The 18,127-nt window shown below is 53.1% G+C and overlaps 1 protein-coding gene across 2 annotated transcripts; it reads right to left on the reverse strand.

The window, feature by feature from the left end:
* Nucleotides 1-2,132: 2,132 nt before the first annotated feature.
* Nucleotides 2,133-16,030, reverse strand: SCNN1B (sodium channel epithelial 1 subunit beta). Of its 2 annotated transcripts, XM_039560647.1 has the most exons (15): nucleotides 15,975-16,030; nucleotides 13,556-13,762; nucleotides 12,748-12,843; nucleotides 11,138-11,456; nucleotides 9,640-10,021; nucleotides 8,758-8,951; nucleotides 7,837-7,940; nucleotides 7,231-7,394; nucleotides 6,682-6,789; nucleotides 4,844-4,961; nucleotides 4,220-4,295; nucleotides 3,977-4,034; nucleotides 3,457-3,518; nucleotides 3,000-3,075; nucleotides 2,133-2,669 (listed from the first exon to the last, which is right to left on the reverse strand). In XM_039560647.1, the coding sequence occupies exons 4-15, from the start codon at nucleotides 11,446-11,448 to the stop codon at nucleotides 2,304-2,306; spliced, it is 2,019 nt and encodes a 672-aa protein (XP_039416581.1). In that variant the 5' UTR covers nucleotides 11,449-11,456; nucleotides 12,748-12,843; nucleotides 13,556-13,762; nucleotides 15,975-16,030; the 3' UTR covers nucleotides 2,133-2,303. The 2 variants fall into 2 exon arrangements, with proteins under 2 accessions (XP_039416581.1, XP_039416582.1); XM_039560648.1 differs by lacking the exon at nucleotides 12,748-12,843.
* Nucleotides 16,031-18,127: the final 2,097 nt, after the last annotated feature.

Here is an 18,127-nt window from a genome sequence, read left to right on the forward strand (position 1 = left end):
CTAAGTCTCCAGCACCTGCACTGCTGCTGCAGCAGGAAACCTCTGCTCAGCTGGGCTTGGGTCTGCTGTGGCTCCGGCTGGGGAGACCCTGGCTGGGACAGAGCTGGAGCCAAGCACCTGAGACACTTCCCACTTTTATGAGTTCCATAAGCCAGCTGTGACTGGAATGGTGAGCTGTCCCTGTCCTGCAGAGAACACTCTGTTCCCTTCACTCTTGGTGTAAGGAGGGTGAATCTCACCAGCCGTGCCTCTCCCACCCTTCCTCTGCCCCGACACTGCTGGGGAGGGTTTTGAGGCTGTTCCTTGTTTGCTGCTGTTGGCCTGGGCAGGCACACAGCTGAGGTTGAAGGCATGAGGACAGGGGGAGCAGCCTGGGACCTGCTGCCCATCCCAGGGAGGTGGTGTCTATTGGTGAGAATGTGAGGGGAGATGCCCAGGTTCTTGCTCTCAACATTCCTCATCATTTAAGCAATGTGCTGTGTGTGTTCCGTTTTTTCACTGTTGAATCCTTTGGAGGCCTTTGCCAAGGGTGACACTGCATACACTGAGCATTGATTCAGGAAGGGAGGGTGTCAGGTCCTTGTTTCCCACTCAGCTGTAACATGGGATCAAGTGCCATCACTTTACAAGAGCTCTCCTGTGGAAAAGGGGGCTGTGCTTGTGGGTTTGTGGTGCTCAGAGAGGGAAATGTTCCTTTAGGGAGACAGCAAGTGAGGAGACAGGAGAAGTCTAGGACAGCTTGTAAGAGCTGGTTTCCTCTGTCTCTGCAAGTGTCTTTGCTGCCTGTCGTGTGCCTTGTTGCCACTCAGGTGGGTTTAGGTGCTCGCTGAGCTCAGGCTGTACCTGGATGAGGTGGTTCTGTACAGAGCTGTGTATTTGGGGACTGTTCATCCTTCTCCCTTCAAACAAGGACCAGCTGAGGGAGAAAGGGCTGGGGCAGAGTGTGAACGTGTTAAGGAGGTGCTCCCTGAATCTTGATTCAGTGAATTTTGAACACAGAATTCCCTTGTGCGGGGCAGAATCAGCCATGCTGGTGGCACCTCAGCTGTCAGATTGTCCCCCAGTTCTTCTGTCCTGCTGCTGGTGGTCATCAGCAACTGGATCCACAATTTCCACCACTGCTGAGGGGCTGGAGGGACCCTGGGTACGCTCTGCCCAACAGTTCTGCACCAGAGCACCCTGTGCTCGGGCAGCTTCCCATGCAGAAGGATCCTGGACTCCCCTCTCCACGGCTGCCCTGCACTGGGCGCCGTGCCCAGAACATCGTGTTCCTGGGTATGTGATTTAACCACACGACTGTGCTTCCTCTTGAACTTTTGCAAAAGTACTTCACTAAGGCCAGTCCTGGTGGGTTGTGATGGGCTCCTGGGAAAGCTTCTGGGGGCCAGAGCTGGCTGGGGCCAGGTGCATGCACTGCCCCACTCAGCTCAGCCCCACACAGATCACCAAAGGCCCCGGCTGCCCTCATGCCAGGGTGAGCACAGCATGTTCTCCTTGCAAGCCACTGCCATCAACCTCTTGGCAGCACTGGACTGCCCCCACTGCCAGCAGGGAAGATAAAGACAACTTTTAAATCAATTTTTTTATTATTGCAAGAATGATAGTTAAACAGGCTGGTGCTTCCTCCCACCCCCGAGTCTCTGTGGAGTCTTAGCCTTGGCACACACCAACACCACCTGCACCATGAGTGGTACAAACCCTGGTCAGCAGCACAACAGGGCACACAGGGGCTCTGTGAAGGGAGAGTTCAGTTTTTGCTGTTTCCATTGTAGTTTGGGAATGGAAATTCTGCAGCCTCAGAGGTCAGAAGTAGCTTTGGTCCCATCGCAAGGCTCTGATCCATGGTATGGCACAGCTGCAGCACACGCTGTGCCCCATCTCTGCAGCCAAGAGTGCTGGAGAAGGGGATAGAATGAGAGTCTTTAAGGTCCCTTCCAACACAAACTCTTCTAGGGTTCTGTGGTCTACCAGGCCATGACCTTGCATCCACTGTCAGAATATCCTATCCTCTCCCTGCCACCACCTTGCTCTGCTCACTGGGAATTGCTTCCCACCCACCTGGTAACGAGACATGGTGACATGATTTTACAGCAATACTGATATACACAAGCTCTACACCCTAAAGCCAAAGCCTGACTCTGTGAGGTTTATTGCAGGGTTTATTAGGCAGAGCTCCCTCCCAGCAATCAGTCATAGGAGAGGACAGCTTGGGCTTTTAATTCCCTACTAATTTTGACAGATGGTTGCCCAGCAAGTGCCACACAGCACAGCAGTGGCCGGCAGGAGCTGACAGGGCACTCTGCTCACTCGGTCTCCGCGTCGCTGTCGGGACCGAGGACGTCGAGGGGCTGCACACGCAGAGAGTCATAGTTGGGTGGGGGGGTGCCAGGCTCGGGGGGCAGCGCCTCGTCCCTGGGCAGAGCCCCCGTGGCCTCGTGCTGGAAGCCCAGGTTGGTGTGAGCCTCCACCAGCTCTGACACCGTCGGGGGAGCATCTGGGTACCGCGCCTGTGCCCGCCTCTGCTTCAGGCCTTTGCACCAGCCGATCACGTTGATGATGGTGATCCACAGCGAGTCGATGATGATCTCCCCAAACTCAATGAGGCACAGCACTGAGCCTCCCATCCAGAACCCAAACTGGCCTCCCAGGCTCGACAGCAGCCACACGATCTGCAGGAGGAGAGCGGAGTGAGCTGAAGAAGTGGAGCCCCTCAGATGTGCCCCACCCTGATCCATCATCCCCTGTGCCAGTGCTGATGTGGGTGATGCCCCTGCACCTGGGGCTTGCCCGCTGGGTCCCCTCCTGTGCCAGTGCTGGCCTGCAGGGCTGGGACATGGAGTGGGGGAAGGAACTGAGGGCTGTGAGCCAGTAGGCAGAGGTGGCTTCATTACAGCAAATGTTCGAAACAGCAGCCTCTAGAGATGTGACAGACTGTCTCCCCCTCCCAGCTGACTGGCTCCTGTGCCTGCCCTGCCAGACAGGCTGGGATGGGCACTCACCGTAGTGGCAGCTGACTCCGAGATGGTGCGGTAGTTGTACTCCTGGAAGTAAATGTTCAGCTTGATGATACCATTCCTGTAAAGAACAAAACCCACCTCAGTGAGGAGCTGGGCTGTCGATGTCCTGCACCTTTGCTCCAGCCTGACCACGGGATGGAGAGACACCAAGATGTGAGTATGAAGTGACAAATATAATGAAGTGGGAGCTGTCCTTAATGCTGATTTTACTTAACTGCATGTTTGAGTTTGCCTGACCCAGTTTGCAGCTCCGGAGAGCAGAGGACATGCATGAAGTGCCTGTTGGATCTGCTTTCTGTACATCCCAGGCGAAGCCGCCGCAAACCTCGTCCTCCCTGCACATTCGCGCACGCTTGCGCTGGCCTGGTGCCAAGGCTCATGTCAGGCTGATGTTAACAGGCTCAGCAGAGAAGATAAAGTGGTTGTTCCTTTCACTCACCTGTCCAGAGTCACATTTGTTGACATATCCCTTTCATAAGACAGAATATGGAAAATCCAGTCCTAGGAAAACAAAATCTGTTCAGAAAGAGTAGAGGCATCCTGTGCTCCCAAAGAGCACGAGCCTGCGGGTGCCGTGCCCCATCCCAGGCAGCCCTGGCCCCGTGTGCAGGTGGAGGGGGATGCTGTGGACCTGAGCAGGGCAGCTCTGCCTCAGCAGGGCCAGTGGGTGCTCCTTCCCTGTCCTGTGGGAAGCCCCCCTGCCCTTTTGGGGTGTGGAAGGTGGACTCAGCCTTGGGCTGACAGTGACACTCAGACAGAGCCCCAGGAGGGAGGAGCCACTGTGGAGGGGTCCCTCCTCCTGCCTCATGCCCTGGTGCTGCTGCTGGTTTGTGTGTGGAAAACATGGACTTTAGTAAAGGTGCTTTGACCTGGACACCAGCTTTGACAATAGTGAGTGTCCGTGTGCCTGGGAACAGGGAACCATCAATGTCTGTTACACACCAAGGAATCAGGGTTACCTCAGAGGCTTCTGATGGCCAGTCTGCCATGGAGATGGTCATTTTGTACTGTGTGTCACTGGAGGGAAGAGGGAGAGCATTAGTATGGAGATTTCCCTTCCTCTGAAGCCTCTGGAACTTCAGTTCTCACACAGCAAACCAGCCCTGCATGGTTTGCTGCCCTTTTAGGTCAGGATGGCTGGGAGTCAAAATGCAGGATTCCTCTACACCTCCACAGCAACCAGATCAGGCTCAGGTACTCACTTGCATGTTTCTTTACAGGAGTCAATGCAGATCTGTCGCTGTTTTATGCTGGATCTCAGTGAGGAATAGCAATATGCTGTTTGGTGAAAACAAAGTATCTGTTTAGATAAGGACCCACTTACTGGGTTATATCAGTTTCATTTATCAAAATGAATATTAGGTATGACCCTCCCGCATAGATCTGCTGTCTTCCCTTTCAACTTCCCCTTCCTTGAGAAACTTGGGCAAAACACTCAGACAATTTAATAATAAATTAAAAATAAACTGTAACCTTCTGAAGACAGTTTTTATAGAGCCAGCTTGCCCAGGGTGGTATTTTTGGCACAGCCCTGGCCTCTGCCAGCACAGAGCTGTCCCACCCCAGGGGAGCACCGGACCCTCCATTGCCCCTGCTAGGGGACCCAAAATTTTGGGTGCAGAGGCCTGGCGTGATACCCTGTGTTCTTTCTCTTTGGTGCCCAAGGGTTCACCCAGCCCACAGCCAAGACCAAGGTGTGGCCCCTTCTCCCCAGCACTGGCCCGAGTAGCCACGTCTGGTAGGGAACAGCTGTGCATGAGCTGCAGGGACAGGGCAGACCCCGCTCCCATCCCGGCCTGGCCCCAGAGGCCGCCGCGAGCTCTTACCCCAGCCTGGGTTATCCTCGTTATTGCAGTAGCTCACCCCTTCAGGTAAAGGGAACATGTAGTGCCCACATCCACAGATCTCGACCATGTGGTTTTGGAAACAGGAGCGCAGGCAGGCCTGGAGAGGGAAGAGGGATGCTTAGACTCGGGCTGAGGCCTCGGGCAGCTCCGCACTGCTGGCATGGCAGTGGCTCCCAGGAATTCCCTCCCTTTTGCACTGAACAGAAGATTTTGGGGCTGCAGATGCAGAGAGATGAAGGTGCAGGGGAAGTGGGGGCTGCCAGAGCCCGTCCCTGCCCAGAACCTCTTCCAGCCTTGCTGGGCATTGGAGTTTTTAAGGCCACTCACAGGAGCTGCCCATGGGTGAGACCTCGTGGGAAATGGAGGGAGCTCAGCGCCCACTGCCACTCCCACAAGAAACTGCTCATTTCTCAATTATTTTAGGGCTTCATAGAAGTAATATCAAGCTTCCAAAAGGGAACACAAATGTTCTGTTCCACCACAGACATGGCTGTGCTCTCCAGGCTTTACACAACACTGACAAAGGGCTGGTTTTACACTTTAAGACCAGGAATTTCCAAATCCTTCAACATAAAGAGCAGACATATGGATGATCTTCTCTGTGCAGCTGCTGCTCTTCCTGGGAGGATTGTGGCTGCAGCTCCAGCTGCAGCACTGCCATTAGCTTGGTGAGGCGTGAAGTTCATCATCTGAGATTGGAGTGGGATTCTGCATGAGGCAGCACAAAGCAATAGCAAAGTCTGTGAGAAGATAATTAGATTTAACAGTTGTGGGTAGAACAAGCAGAGAATTTCTGTGTGATAGGAAAGGTCCACAGAGTGCACAGAGCAGCCAGGGAGTGATGGAAGAGCCTGGTTTTGCTGAGAGGGCTCTGAAGTGGCGTTATGTGGACACAGAACTCCGTCAGCGTTTGCACTTCTAGGGAATAATGCAATCCTCCCGAGTGTTTGCTTAAACCTAATACAAACATCTTCAAAAGTTGGGTAAAGTGATCCAGTTGTTATTATATTAAGGTAGAAATATAAAACCGCTGCCAGCCCAAAGCCCTCCCGATCTCTGGGTGCATCTGTGAATCACCCCAAATGGTTTGGGTGTTTCCCTTATTATTGGATCGCACCCTCAAGAGCTGCTTCTCTCTCTAGTACAGCCTGTTACAAATTAACCTGTGCTTAGTGTTTGCACTCTAATTTTCTACAGATTCAAGGTTTACAAACACTCAACTTTCTCATCCCATTTTCAGAGTGATGAAGAAGTAAAGGGCTGTTTTGCTTCCTGTACAAACCAGCTGCATTTTCAGGGTGAAAAGTTACTTAATCCCCCCAAAGAGAAAAAAGTTAAAGATCGTAGGAGTGTTAAGAGGGAGAATCTCTCCTTTGTATTCGCCTCCTGTCAGGGGTAAATACCACTTGTGTACACAAAACATGAGCTCCTGAGAAGTGTCACTTAGACATTGTCTCAGCAGAAGTTTCCCAGCACTTCAGTGACCGATCCTACAGAACCATGTGTGGCTTAGATCAGATACTAGGAAATACTTGTCATGGAAAGGGTCGTAAAGCATTTGAACAGGGCAGTGGTGGAGACACCAGCCCTGGAAGTGTTCAAAAACCACGTGGACGTGGCACTTGAGGACATGGTTTATCAGCGAGCACGGTGGTGGTGCTGTGTTGATACTTGGATTTGATGATCTTGAAGGTCTTTTCCAACAATAAGGATTTTATGATTTTATGATTCCCTAGTACCCTGCATGATGGCCAAAGATTTAACTGCTTGCATGATTTTTCCTGAAGAGTTTTGTTTGATTTAAAAGGGTGTTTTACCTGTATGGAGTAGGAGGTGTTATATTGGCTGTAGAGGTTTTTGACAGGGACATCGGAGCCGTTCATGGTGCAGTCGCTGTAGGGATAACCCATCCGCTCCAGCTCATCCTGGAAAGAAACCCAAACACCAAACTGCGGTTATCACTTCTCCACAGGTCCCTGTGCCAGTTTTCCAGAGGCTCTGTAATTCCTGTGCTCCCCACTAGCTTTGCCAAAAATGAAAGTCAGTGATGACAGAGCTGAAGAGGCTGCAGCCCCTTCCCTGGGTGGATCCATGCAGGTGAGGGTGTTCAGGGGTTGGCAAAGCAGCTTCTGAAATGCTGGAGAAAGAGGCAACCATGGCCTGAGCCAAAAATTCTGGCCTCAATAAAGCACTTTGCCAGGACAGTTACATAAAATCCTCCATAAACTGCTCCAGCCCCTGGCAGGTGTGTACCTTGTCTCCTTTGGTTTGAGCCAGTTCAGCCAAGACTTAAAGCAAACTTGGTTTTGGTCCCATCAGATAACATTATTCTCAGAGAATCTGCTCCCGAGGAATGCCACACATACCACCAGCACTCCAATGGAGGTTTCTGTCCCAGCCATGGCGTAGATGCCCTGATCCTTGAGGAAGGGGAAGCTCTTCTGTTGATGCAGCATGAGCCTGGCCCCAGCGGCAGAGGACAGGTAGGGAATGTAGTCCTGCTGGCTGATGTCCAGAATCAGCTTCAGCCCTGGGACACCAGACAAAACACTCAAACAGGAACAGTATTGGAAAGTAAGGCTTTGGGAAAAAAAGGGAGTCTGTTTTCTTCTCCCTGTTCCTTGGGAAGAGCCACGGTCTGGCTGCCATGGCAGCCTGACCTATGCAGGAACACTTCTGGTGGTGAATGCCCAGAATGGCAATAACTGGGACTAGTCAGGTGCTGTCTCAGATATTTCAAATATCCAGAGGATGCCCTCCTGCTACGTGTAACATCTGTAGTCACTTTTTTCCTGTGTGGCACATTTTCCTTTTGGGGGTCATCCCCTTCTGCAAAGCCTCTGTTCCACGGTGCAGTGCTCCAGTGACAGAGGAATCATAAATCTGTCCCGAGTCACAGAAATGGGCACCACGAGGCAGACCCCTCATGTCTGCCCCTCCAGCCCCCTCCTCCACCACAGAGTGATCCTTACCAAACTCGGCCCCAGGGTTGGAAGAATTCAAAGCCTCTTCATCCATGCCCCAGTTAAAGATGTAGCAGTTACCATGGTCTGGGTGGTAGATTTGGGTGAAATTCCTGGAATAATCATACACATAAAACTGTGACTCTCGGGAGGACTAAAGGGGTGTGACATAAAGCAGATGGTGGGCCCAGCTCAGCAGCTGTGCTGGGGCTCACCTCCCATTGCTTCATTTGCTGAACAGGGACTACAGCTGATACCACTTCAATCCATCTGTTTTTGAAAAAAAAGTCAAGGCAAGGTACAGGTGTCTGCTGGGACATGGCCCTGGGGACAGCACTCAGTTGGGATGGAGAGGAACACACGTCACACAGGCGAGAGGAACAATTGCTCAGCCTGAGCTATGGTTACAGGTTTGGGCTGGCATTATAGCTCGTGCTTTGACAGCAGTTCTCTGTCGCCCTTGTTGTAGAAGGGACATTGCAGAAGGACAGGGCTCCCCACATCCTGGGGTGCTGCTGTGTGCTCCCCTTTCTCAACACTGGAGATAGGAACTTGGGATTCATAGGAAACAAAGTTGGCTAAAATGCATTTCTCAGAGCCTTGTGCAGAAAGGGAGGGAAGCTGTAACTGGGGGTCTTGCTGCTGACTCAGCACGTGGTTATCCTGGGTGCTGCTACTCTTGATATGTCATGAGCAAAACAGCCCATCCAAAACACTAACTCAGCCAGCACTGTTCCAAAATAATGCATTTCAGTCAGGATCACATCCAGAAAACCTCTGGGAAGTGTTGTTAGAGCTGAGAATCAGCAGCAATCTCATTATTAGCTGATACATACCTTAAAAAGAGAAAAGAACCTGCCCTGCCATGCCATTAGCATGCTGTTCATTCCTGCTGGGACGGAAAGGAGCAGGGAGCTCATGTGCACCTACTTGTAGTTGCAGGGTTCAGCCCCGTAGAGACACGCCAGGATCATGTCCTCTGCCTGGTAGCCCATCCTGATCCTCTCATGCAGTGGGACCTTGGAGAGGATGGAGGTGGATTGCAGGATGTACCACTCGGTCACTGCCTGCGCCGCGCTGGTGAAGTTCCTGTACGTGCAGTTGTCAGAGCCCTGATGGCTGCACTGGGGACACAAAGCAGGCAGGTCTGAGCCCCCAGGAGGATGGCAGGGGCTGTGGTGTGACCCCCCTCCCCACATGCTCGTCTGGATGCCAGCCCTGCCTGCAGCTCCCAGGAACAGAGAGGTTCAGCCTGGCAGAGCCACAAGCCAGCTGTCACATTGAGCTGGCTGTCACACTGCATTACAGGGTCCTTCCCCAGGGACATTTCCCAGCTGGGCAGGTTATACATCAGCCCCAGGGTGACCTCCACAAGCTAACAGAAAATGACACTTTTGGGCCAATTCTTTAAGGCTGGAGTTGCCCCAACTTTTGAGGTCTGCTCATGCAGGGTCCTTGGAGCCTCCATGGGAGCAGGGATGAGGGGTTGCAAGAACACCATGTGCCTCTGCACTGTGGACTGCAGCAGGAAAGGGATGGGGGCAGCCACAGCCTCTCCCTGGCATTTTGGGAGCCTGACCTAAGGAAGGGGTGAACGTGTCTGGGAGCCTGCATGGAACACCCCTGCCCGGGCTCTGCCCTGGGCTCAGCCTGCAGCAGGGCCTGGGGCTGGGCACAGCCAGACCAGAGCCCCAAGGCAGAGTGGCCATGGGCAGTGGGGAAGTGGGGAAGAGACAGAGATCTCCCCGCTGCATCCTTGCCAAGGCACTCATCCCTCATCCCTGCCCGCTGCCACTGCGGGACCCCTCTCACCAGCTTCACTGCCAGCTTGTACTTTTTCTCTTCCGACGTCGTGTTGGCTGGGGTGGGTGGAGCAGTGGTTTCATTGCCTGTGGTTTTGTTATCCACAGAGCTCTGGTAGCCCCAAGCAGTGTCATTGCTCACACTGGTTTCTTTGCCCATGGCAGTTTCATTGCTCCCAGCAGTCTGGTTGGTCTCAAAGATGTCCAGGATGATGGGATTGTCTTTGTCGTGCTCGTCAATGAGGACCAGGGGGATCTGGTTCCAGAGCTCCAAGTCGAGTGGCGGGGACACATTCTCGCTGCCGTTCCCTGGCGTGGGCTGCAGGATCCTCTCCAGCGCCGCCTCAATGAGCCTGTCCAGCTCTTTCAGCAGGTGCTTCACCTCTGAGTACCTGAGGGACAGGGAGCTGTGACCAGGCAGTGTCATGGTGCTGGGGATACCTGGCAGCTCACCTGCCACTGGCTTGGACCTTCCTGGGGACCTCAGACTGCTGCCTAGGATTTTCTGGAGGACAACAGGAGTTTCCATGCACAGCACGGCCAGCTCGGACACTGGCGTCCCAGCAGGCTGCAGCTGGGCAGAAGGGCAGTGGGAGGATAAACAGTGAGTGCTGCAGGGGTGAACGTGCCAGCATGGGGCCACATTGGTTCTAGTTCAGTAATTCACTACAGTTTACACAAAACATCTCTAGCAAGTGGAGGAAAAACTACCCCTAAGCAATTGTGTTGGCTGAGAGCGTCTTGCCTTGGGCTACACTATCGCACAGATACGAATTTAAAGCAACTATAAATTTAAAGCAACTCTAATGAAAATCAGTGACTCCTTTGAAATCACACTTCAGTTCTATCTCTGTGGTTCCTGGCAGACAGGACTGTGGAACCAGATCTTAGTGACTGGAGTGTGAGCATTGAGAAGAATGTTCACAGCGAGGAAGGGTAAGGGAAAGAATTGTGGAGAAAGATGGAAAGACTGATTCTGGCTGAGAAAGGTGAGCTGAATTTGGCTTTTTTATGAGCTGAGGAAAGTTTGCAGGAAGGCAAAAACCTTCATTAGATTGACTGATATGGTGCAGAAACTGTGTTAGGAAGAAACTCTTCCCTGTGAGGGTGGGGAGGCCCTGGCACAGGGTGCCCAGAGAAGCTGTGGCTGCCCCATTCCTGGAAGTGTCCAAGGCCAGGTTGGATGAGGCTTGGAGTCAACCTGGGATAGTGAAAAGTGTCCCTGACCATGGCAGGGGGTGAAATGAGATGAACTGGAAGGTCCCTTCCCTACCCAAACTGTTCTGGGATTCCACAAAGCCCAGGAGAACTTGCAGGCAGATGAACCCTCCTCCAGCCCTGAGCCATTCATCTTCAGACTGTTCTTTATTTAGTTTTTAGTACTACTTGGTGAGTCCACTGATGCTCCTAACATGATGTCTGAGACAGGAACGGGCCCTCAGTACCTCACTCTGGCAATCTTTCTGAGGGGTTAGAGCACAGATGGGGAAACTGGGAGAAGAACTTACTTGAAAGGGTTGGCGTTGCAGACGGTGACTGCAGGGAACTTCATGGTCTTAAAGCCAATGGAGAGAGATGAGGTGACATTGTAGGAGAGGTAGGTGTTGATGAGGATCCCCCACTGCCAGAACACCAGGGACGCAAAGAGCAACGTTAGGAAGAACCAGATTAATTTCTTCTTTGGCCCCTCCTTGATGATGCGCTTGGGGCCGTGGGTGTTGGTGTTGTCGCAGTACCAGACCAGCAGCTCCTTGTAGGTGTAACCAGGGCCCTTCTGCAGGCGATGCAGCGCCCGGACCAGGTACTTCTTCAGGTTCATGCTGCTGCCTGTGAGCAGGAGAAAAGACATCAAACCAGCTCTGAGGAGGAGCACAGGCTGTGCCATACCAGGTGCACCTGTACTGTCAGCACAGCAGGAGTAGGACAGTCACTGCGATGGCATGGCTGTGGTTTACAACCCAGGAAAAACTCAGCACAGACGTTCTGCAGGGTCATGCCATGGCAGCAACATGTCACCCAGCCTCCTGGGAGGACACAGGAGAAGTTTGGGATTGGCAGTTGCAAAGGCGGTGAGTGCTTTGGTCACATTTTGGGGTTTTTTCTGGCCCCACCAGAGCTGAGTGACCGGGACCTGCAGGACGCGGCTGTGCCTGGTGTCTCCCAAGCACGGCCACGGGCCCTGCAGTGTGGCAGTGCCTGAGCAGGTGCTGCTCAGGGACTGGGAATGCTCTGTGCACACTGGTACAGCTGGAATGCCGTCCCAGCCTCAGCCAACACTAGATGGACCAAGCAGTACATGCAGGAGCTGGCTTGGGTAGAGCTCAGGCTCACAGCGCTCAGGGTTCAACCTCACATGGAGCCTAAGACAATCTTTCTTAGAGCTAAGAAGTATTAGAGAACATCCAGCTTTCCGAGGGACAGGAGAAGGGGAGCTGGAAGCAGTAGCACCTTTCCCAGGACCAGGAATGCTGTCCAGGGATTTGCTGCCCGCTGGAGGAAGGACAACAGATTGGTTTTTTTCCACCAAATTCCTTTGTCTGTCAGATATTATCAGTACGGCCCCCCCACTCCCCTGCTCTGCTGAGGGATGCTGCATACTTGGCATTCATTTTGTGAGTAAATAGAACATTTTGTGCTGCTATTTTAAGGTTAGAATCTGTGTTACTAAATCTTAACATCCCGAGGCAGGATTTCGAAAAGAACCTGAAGCAGCCACTCAGAACATTTTTCAGATTTAAGCTGCAGGAGAGCAGAGTTAAAGATTAATGCTGGGAATAGGCCCCATCCTGGGAGGAAGAGTGCCGGAATAATGCAGCAATAACCCACTAAGGAGCAGCACTCAGCAGGGCAGGAATGAGAGTGACACAGCATTACTTGGAGGTGAGCAAAGAAGGCAGTAAAGGTGTGCACGGCCCTGGGGAGTAGAAGCAGGTGGGTTCTTCATACTTTTCTTATACAAAAATAAAAAGGTGATACTGATTCCTTGATCTTCTGGCCAGATCTGCAAGTTCTCTTGAGTAGCACACAGAGAGTTTGGTAACAGTATAAACCCAACAGATTTTGGAGTCTCGCTCCACGACGCAAAAAGAGATGATGGTTTTCACTGCATGACTATTACCTGTGATGTTAGACGTAGGTGATCCTCTCTGGGAGAGGACTTTGGAAAGAACAAACCCCAGCTGCTTCCTCTAAGATCCGAAGGCAGGCTCTACTCCTATAGAAAAAGATTTTGTTCTCCAAGGAAGTCGTGTCCTGGGACTTGGACCCCCTGCACTCCCAATATCATCATCTCATCCTTCATGACCTTGTGCCACAGAGGTTCCTCCTGCTGTTGCCTGGGGGTGGTTCACTCATGGAAGGAGCTGACATTGCACCAGACCCTGGCTGGGTTCTGGGCAGAGATACAAGGAGAATGGGAGGAATGACCTCAGCCTCTGCTGAACTGCCCACAGTTGTGGCAGGACATGAGGGCCATCCTGCCCCAGCCCCACGGTGGGAGCTCAGCCCCTTCCCAAGGGCTCAGCTTTGGCTTAACAGAACTGAATCCTCAGAGCTCATTTAAATCTGGGGAGCCCAGTGAGGCAGATGAGGAAGTATTTTCTGCCTTTTAAGAAATCCAATAAAAGATTTAGATTAGATTGAAATTTCAACCCCCTGCCCAGTGCGGGGCAGGATCCTGCCTGGCTGGTGCTGGCTGGCTGCGTACCCTAGGCTGTCCCTGCTGTCACCGACCGCTGGCTCCTGCCACAGGGACACCCCACTTGTGCACAGGTCTCTGTGGGTCACTCATCAACCTGCCAGTGCTGGGAGAAATTATTTCTTTTCATATGGGATAATAGAAAAGGCATGAGGCAAAAGCTGCATTTGACTATACCTGGATGACTTTTTTGCAACGTATATTCTCATTTTAACAGTTTTCTTCTTACCTTTATTTCCAGAATGTTTCTAAACAGGCTTCTTCCTTGCTGGCAGCTGGAAGCTGCCCTGGGTGAGCTGTCCAGGCCCCTGTTATGGGGGCTCTTCCCTGGCACAGCACTCAGTGCTTGGGGGCCAGAGCTGCTCAGGGCAGGGTTGGTGCCAGGTTTGGTGCCAGCCTGGAGTGGGTCCTGCTCTGCCCCATCAGCGGGCTTCACCTGAGCAGAGAAGTGATAAGTGAGGGATGTAAACACCCACTCTCCATCAGTGCACAGACAACTGTGCCCCCTTCCCAAAGCCCCTCCAGAGTGAGGAAGCGGAGCAGTGATGGAGCAGGAGCCGAGCAGGGCTGGGGGCACTGGAGGTGCCACCCCCTTGATAGACATGCAGCCCTGAATCCTTTGTAGGTGGCTCCGGGAGCCAGCACTGCTTTACATCTGTGCCCTGCTCTGGGCTGCTCTGGTCACAGCTGGAGCGTCTGAACTGTGTGGAGCTGACCCCAGGGACACGAGACCCTGTGGTGCCCAGGGTGCCATGGCCCCTCTCCTGGCAGCACGTGCATCCCTGTGATGACCAAAGCCATCCTAAGAGAAACCTGCTCCTGGTTCCAGTGGGGTTTCTCTGTGCTGTGGACATGTCCTCCCTGTCCCCAGCAGCTGAGTGCAGCCCTGCCTCATCCCAGCATCACTCTGGGTGAAACTCCTCCACCTCGCAGTGACATCAGACTCCCACATTACGAAATGAATGTGTTGACTCTGTCGAATCTCCTCTGGGATTTTCGTAGGGCAACTGCCACTTGAAGGAAATAAAGTCATGAGCAAAACTTGGCCCACTCCTGGAAGATCCAGGGTGGGACATGGGCTGCAAAACCACCCTGACGCTACCAGCCTGGTGACACTGGGAGTGCTCAGCACTTTCTCTACTGGGACACATCAGTCACTCCTCTTTGATGAGCAGCTGCTCATCTGCCATCTCCCCGGAACCCTGAGGGAAAGGCCTCGTTTTCCTAGACGAGACATCTATACTCTCTAGTGGTATTTTTGCAAATTAGAGGAATTCCTTTTATTACCTCACAAGTTTACAGGTTGGCAGTTTGAAAAGTGGAGCAGCAACATGTCAGTGAGCAATGAAAGCCTGTCTCAAGGTGGGGTCAGGGCTCCCAGCAGATGCTCTGTGTTGCTGCTGGTGTGCAGGGAGAGTGGCCAGGGCACACAGTGCCAGCTCCAACGCCCACGGCTCCAATCCACACAGGCGCCTCCAGGTCTCCAACTCCAGCAGGCAGGGGTGCAGCACTCCAGGAGTATTTACAGTCTGGGAGCTTAGATAGCGCTTGCCTGACTCTGTGCTCTGTGTCACTCCCCACTTCCCTGCCTAACCCTGAGGTCCCCTCTGCTCTGGAGCCAGGCTGGGAGAGCTGAGGCTGTTCATCCTGGAGAAGAGAAGGCTCCAAAGAGACCTTAGAGCCCCTGCCTGTGCCTAACGCAGCTCCAGGAGAGCTGGAGAGGGACTGGGGACGAGGGATGGAGGGACAGGACACAGGGAATGGCTTCCCATTGCCAGAGGGCAGGGATGGATGGGATAATGGGAAGGAATTGCTCCCTGTGAGGGTGGGCAGGCCCTGGCACAGGGTGCCCAGAGCAGCTGTGGCTGCCCCTGGATCCCTGGCAGTGCCCAAGGTCGGGCTGGACAGGGCTTGGGGCAGCCTGGGATAGTGGAAGGTGTCCCTGCCCATGGCAGGGGCAGAATGAGATGAACTTGAAGGTCCCTTCCAACTCAAGGCAATCCATGATTCCATGGTTCCCGAGATGTCCCTCTCTTGTAGGACAATCACAAGCCGTGCTCCTCACGTGCCAATAAGGTCACATTACCGAGAGTTAGCTGCTACTTGGGCAAGGAATGACGGGAATCCTGGATAGTAAGAGGAGCAAACCCCCAACTCCAGCAATTCCACGCCCCTGGGATGCTGCGAGCATACTCTGCCTCATTGGGAGACACCATCCTGGGGGAGATGGCACATTTCCAATACCAAACCAAGCACTGAACTATTCCATAAAGCTGCGGTTTGCTCCCATTCTCTTTTATCAGTGAGATTAAAGGAAGCCCCTGTGTAAATACAGGTTAAATCCGAATGACTACCCCTGGCTGCACGCCGGGTACATCCCAAATACCTGCTCAGCATGAAAACCTGCCCCGCTGCTGCAAAACCAGGCAGAGATCGGGTGACTTCAGGTCTGTATCAGTGTAAAAGACACTGTGACCAGCCCCGTCGAGCCGGTCCCTTCGGCCCCGAGACGCCGCCGACGGATGCCCGAGGGCGCTGAGAGATGCCCGCGGGCATCCCTCCGCAGCGTCTCGGGGCCGAAGGGACCGGCCAGCATCGACCCCGCACACTCTCTCCCGATCCCCCCCGCCCTCCCGGTCCCCCCGTACCTGCCGCCCGTGTGGCTCCGGGCAGCGCTCCCCGCTGAGACCGGGACCGGCCCCGCCACCTCCCCTGTCCCGCCCCGTCCCGCCCCGACGGGACGGCTAAACCCGCCCTCCTGCTGGCTGGAGTCGCTCCCAGGTTGGTGCTGGGTCCTTGAAATGTTACTTTGTTTTTCTCCTAACGCATCCCAAGGAATGGCACCTGATTCTGCTGCTCCTACTCCCGTCACGTCAAGAGCATCTGACACAACGTGGGATCAGTAGCACAAACCTCACAGGATCACAGACTTACAGAATTATTTGGTTTGGAAGGAACCTTAGGAACATAGAATCCTGGCATGGCTTGGGCTGGAAAGGACCTTAAAGCTCATCCAGTTCTAACCCCCTGCCCTGAGCAGGGACACCTTCCACTATCCCAGGTGGCTCCAAGCCCTGTCCAGCCTGGCCTTGGACACTGCCAGGGATGGAGCAGCCACAGCTTCTGTGGGTACCCTGTGCAAGGGCCTCCCCACCCTCACAGGGAAGTGACCGTATCTGACCCTGCCCTCTGGCAGTGGGAAGCCATTCCCCCTTGCCCTGTCACCCCAGGTCCTTGTGCAATTCTCTCTCCAGCTCTCCTGGAGCTCCATTAGGCACTGGAAGGGGCTCTCAGGCCTGGTGGTTGTTGCCCTGCAGCAGGTCACAGTGTGTTTCTTAGGCTGGTTTGAGATGCCGCAGGTGCCAGGACATCACCTTGCTGCTGTACCTTCCCTGGTGCCAACTGTCCCTGGTGCCAACTGTCCCTGGTGCCAGCCTTTTGATATGGGTGAAATAAATGCAGGTGAGGTGCATTAGTATTCTGAAACAGTTTTATAAGCTGTTTTAGAAAGATCCTATAATCTTTTTTCTATTTTAAAAGAAGTATAAGATCTTACAACCTTGGCAAAGGCTGCCTAGGATAGTAGTGGAATCACCATCCCTGGAGGGATTTAAAAGCTATGTGGATGTGGCACCTGGGGACATGGGTTAGTGGTGGCCTTGGCAGTGCTGGGGAAATGGTTGGACTTTATGATCTTGGAGGGCTTTTCCGACCTGAATGATTCTTTGATTCTATGTTAATTGGTTTTTCTCCCATAAAAAGCCACTCTTCGCAGCTGTTTGCTCCCCTGCCTGCTGCTGGACACACTCCTAGCCGGAGTTTGAACACCCTGCACCTGTCAAGTGTGGACTAGACAAGATGCTGATGTTCAAAAAGAAGGGGCAGAGCTCTGCCTCAGTGGCACCAGTGGACTGATCTGGAACTTGACGATCTTTCCAGGAGAAATGAGCACTGTTTCCATAAAATGACAGTGGAACTAAATGGGAAAGCAGCTTTTCTGTTTCCTTCGGGGCTGGGAGGCAGCAGCTCAGATGGGCCGGGGCCCTCCCAGCCCAGCTGTCGGTGATTTTCACTGTGATTAGCATGTGCTTTGGGATTTCATGACTTAATCTCAATATTATGTGTCTTGCACGCTGACTCCTGTTGATCCCATAATTAATCCCTCAGGGGGGATGGAGAGACATGCCCCCCCATTTTCTGTATTCTCCTAGCCCAGGGTCAGCCCAATGTGTGGATGGGCTGGGATCCCTCAGCCCAGCACTGCTGAACAAACACGTTTGGAGGTAAAATCTTGAGCATCTTGAGCGATGTGGGAGACGTCAACTCCTCACAACAGAACAGTGAACATGTACAACCCTCCTTGGAACCATAAATCACTGCTGAGAGCAGAGCATTGTACATGGGAGTGATTGCCTCTTGCTAGGAGAGGTAATGGCAGATTCTTGTTCAATCAGGACTTGGTCAGACTTTCCCAAATGTCCCTGTGTTCTGTCATTTGGGAACAAAAAGGATTTTTATTTTTAACTGGCACAAGTGTACCTCATGTCATTATGTCAGGGGTGGAATGTGGGACTGTGTTTGAGAAGTATCTCCAAGGGAGTCTGGAATGAACAGGTTTGATGGACCAGGACCTACCGGGTTCCTCTGTCCTGTCACAGTAATTGCCCTCCTATCGCCACTGCTTTCCCAGAGAACAATGTCTGTTGCCAGCTCTGGCAGCTCTAGCACTGGAAATAGAGTGGGTGGCATTTGTTCCAGGGTTCGGAACATCAGATGCACAGCCAGCAAAGCCAGATGACCT

This window comes from Corvus cornix, chromosome 14 (assembly GCF_000738735.6).
Source record: "Corvus cornix cornix isolate S_Up_H32 chromosome 14, ASM73873v5, whole genome shotgun sequence".
In the NCBI taxonomy this organism is placed as follows: domain Eukaryota; kingdom Metazoa; phylum Chordata; class Aves; order Passeriformes; family Corvidae; genus Corvus; species Corvus cornix.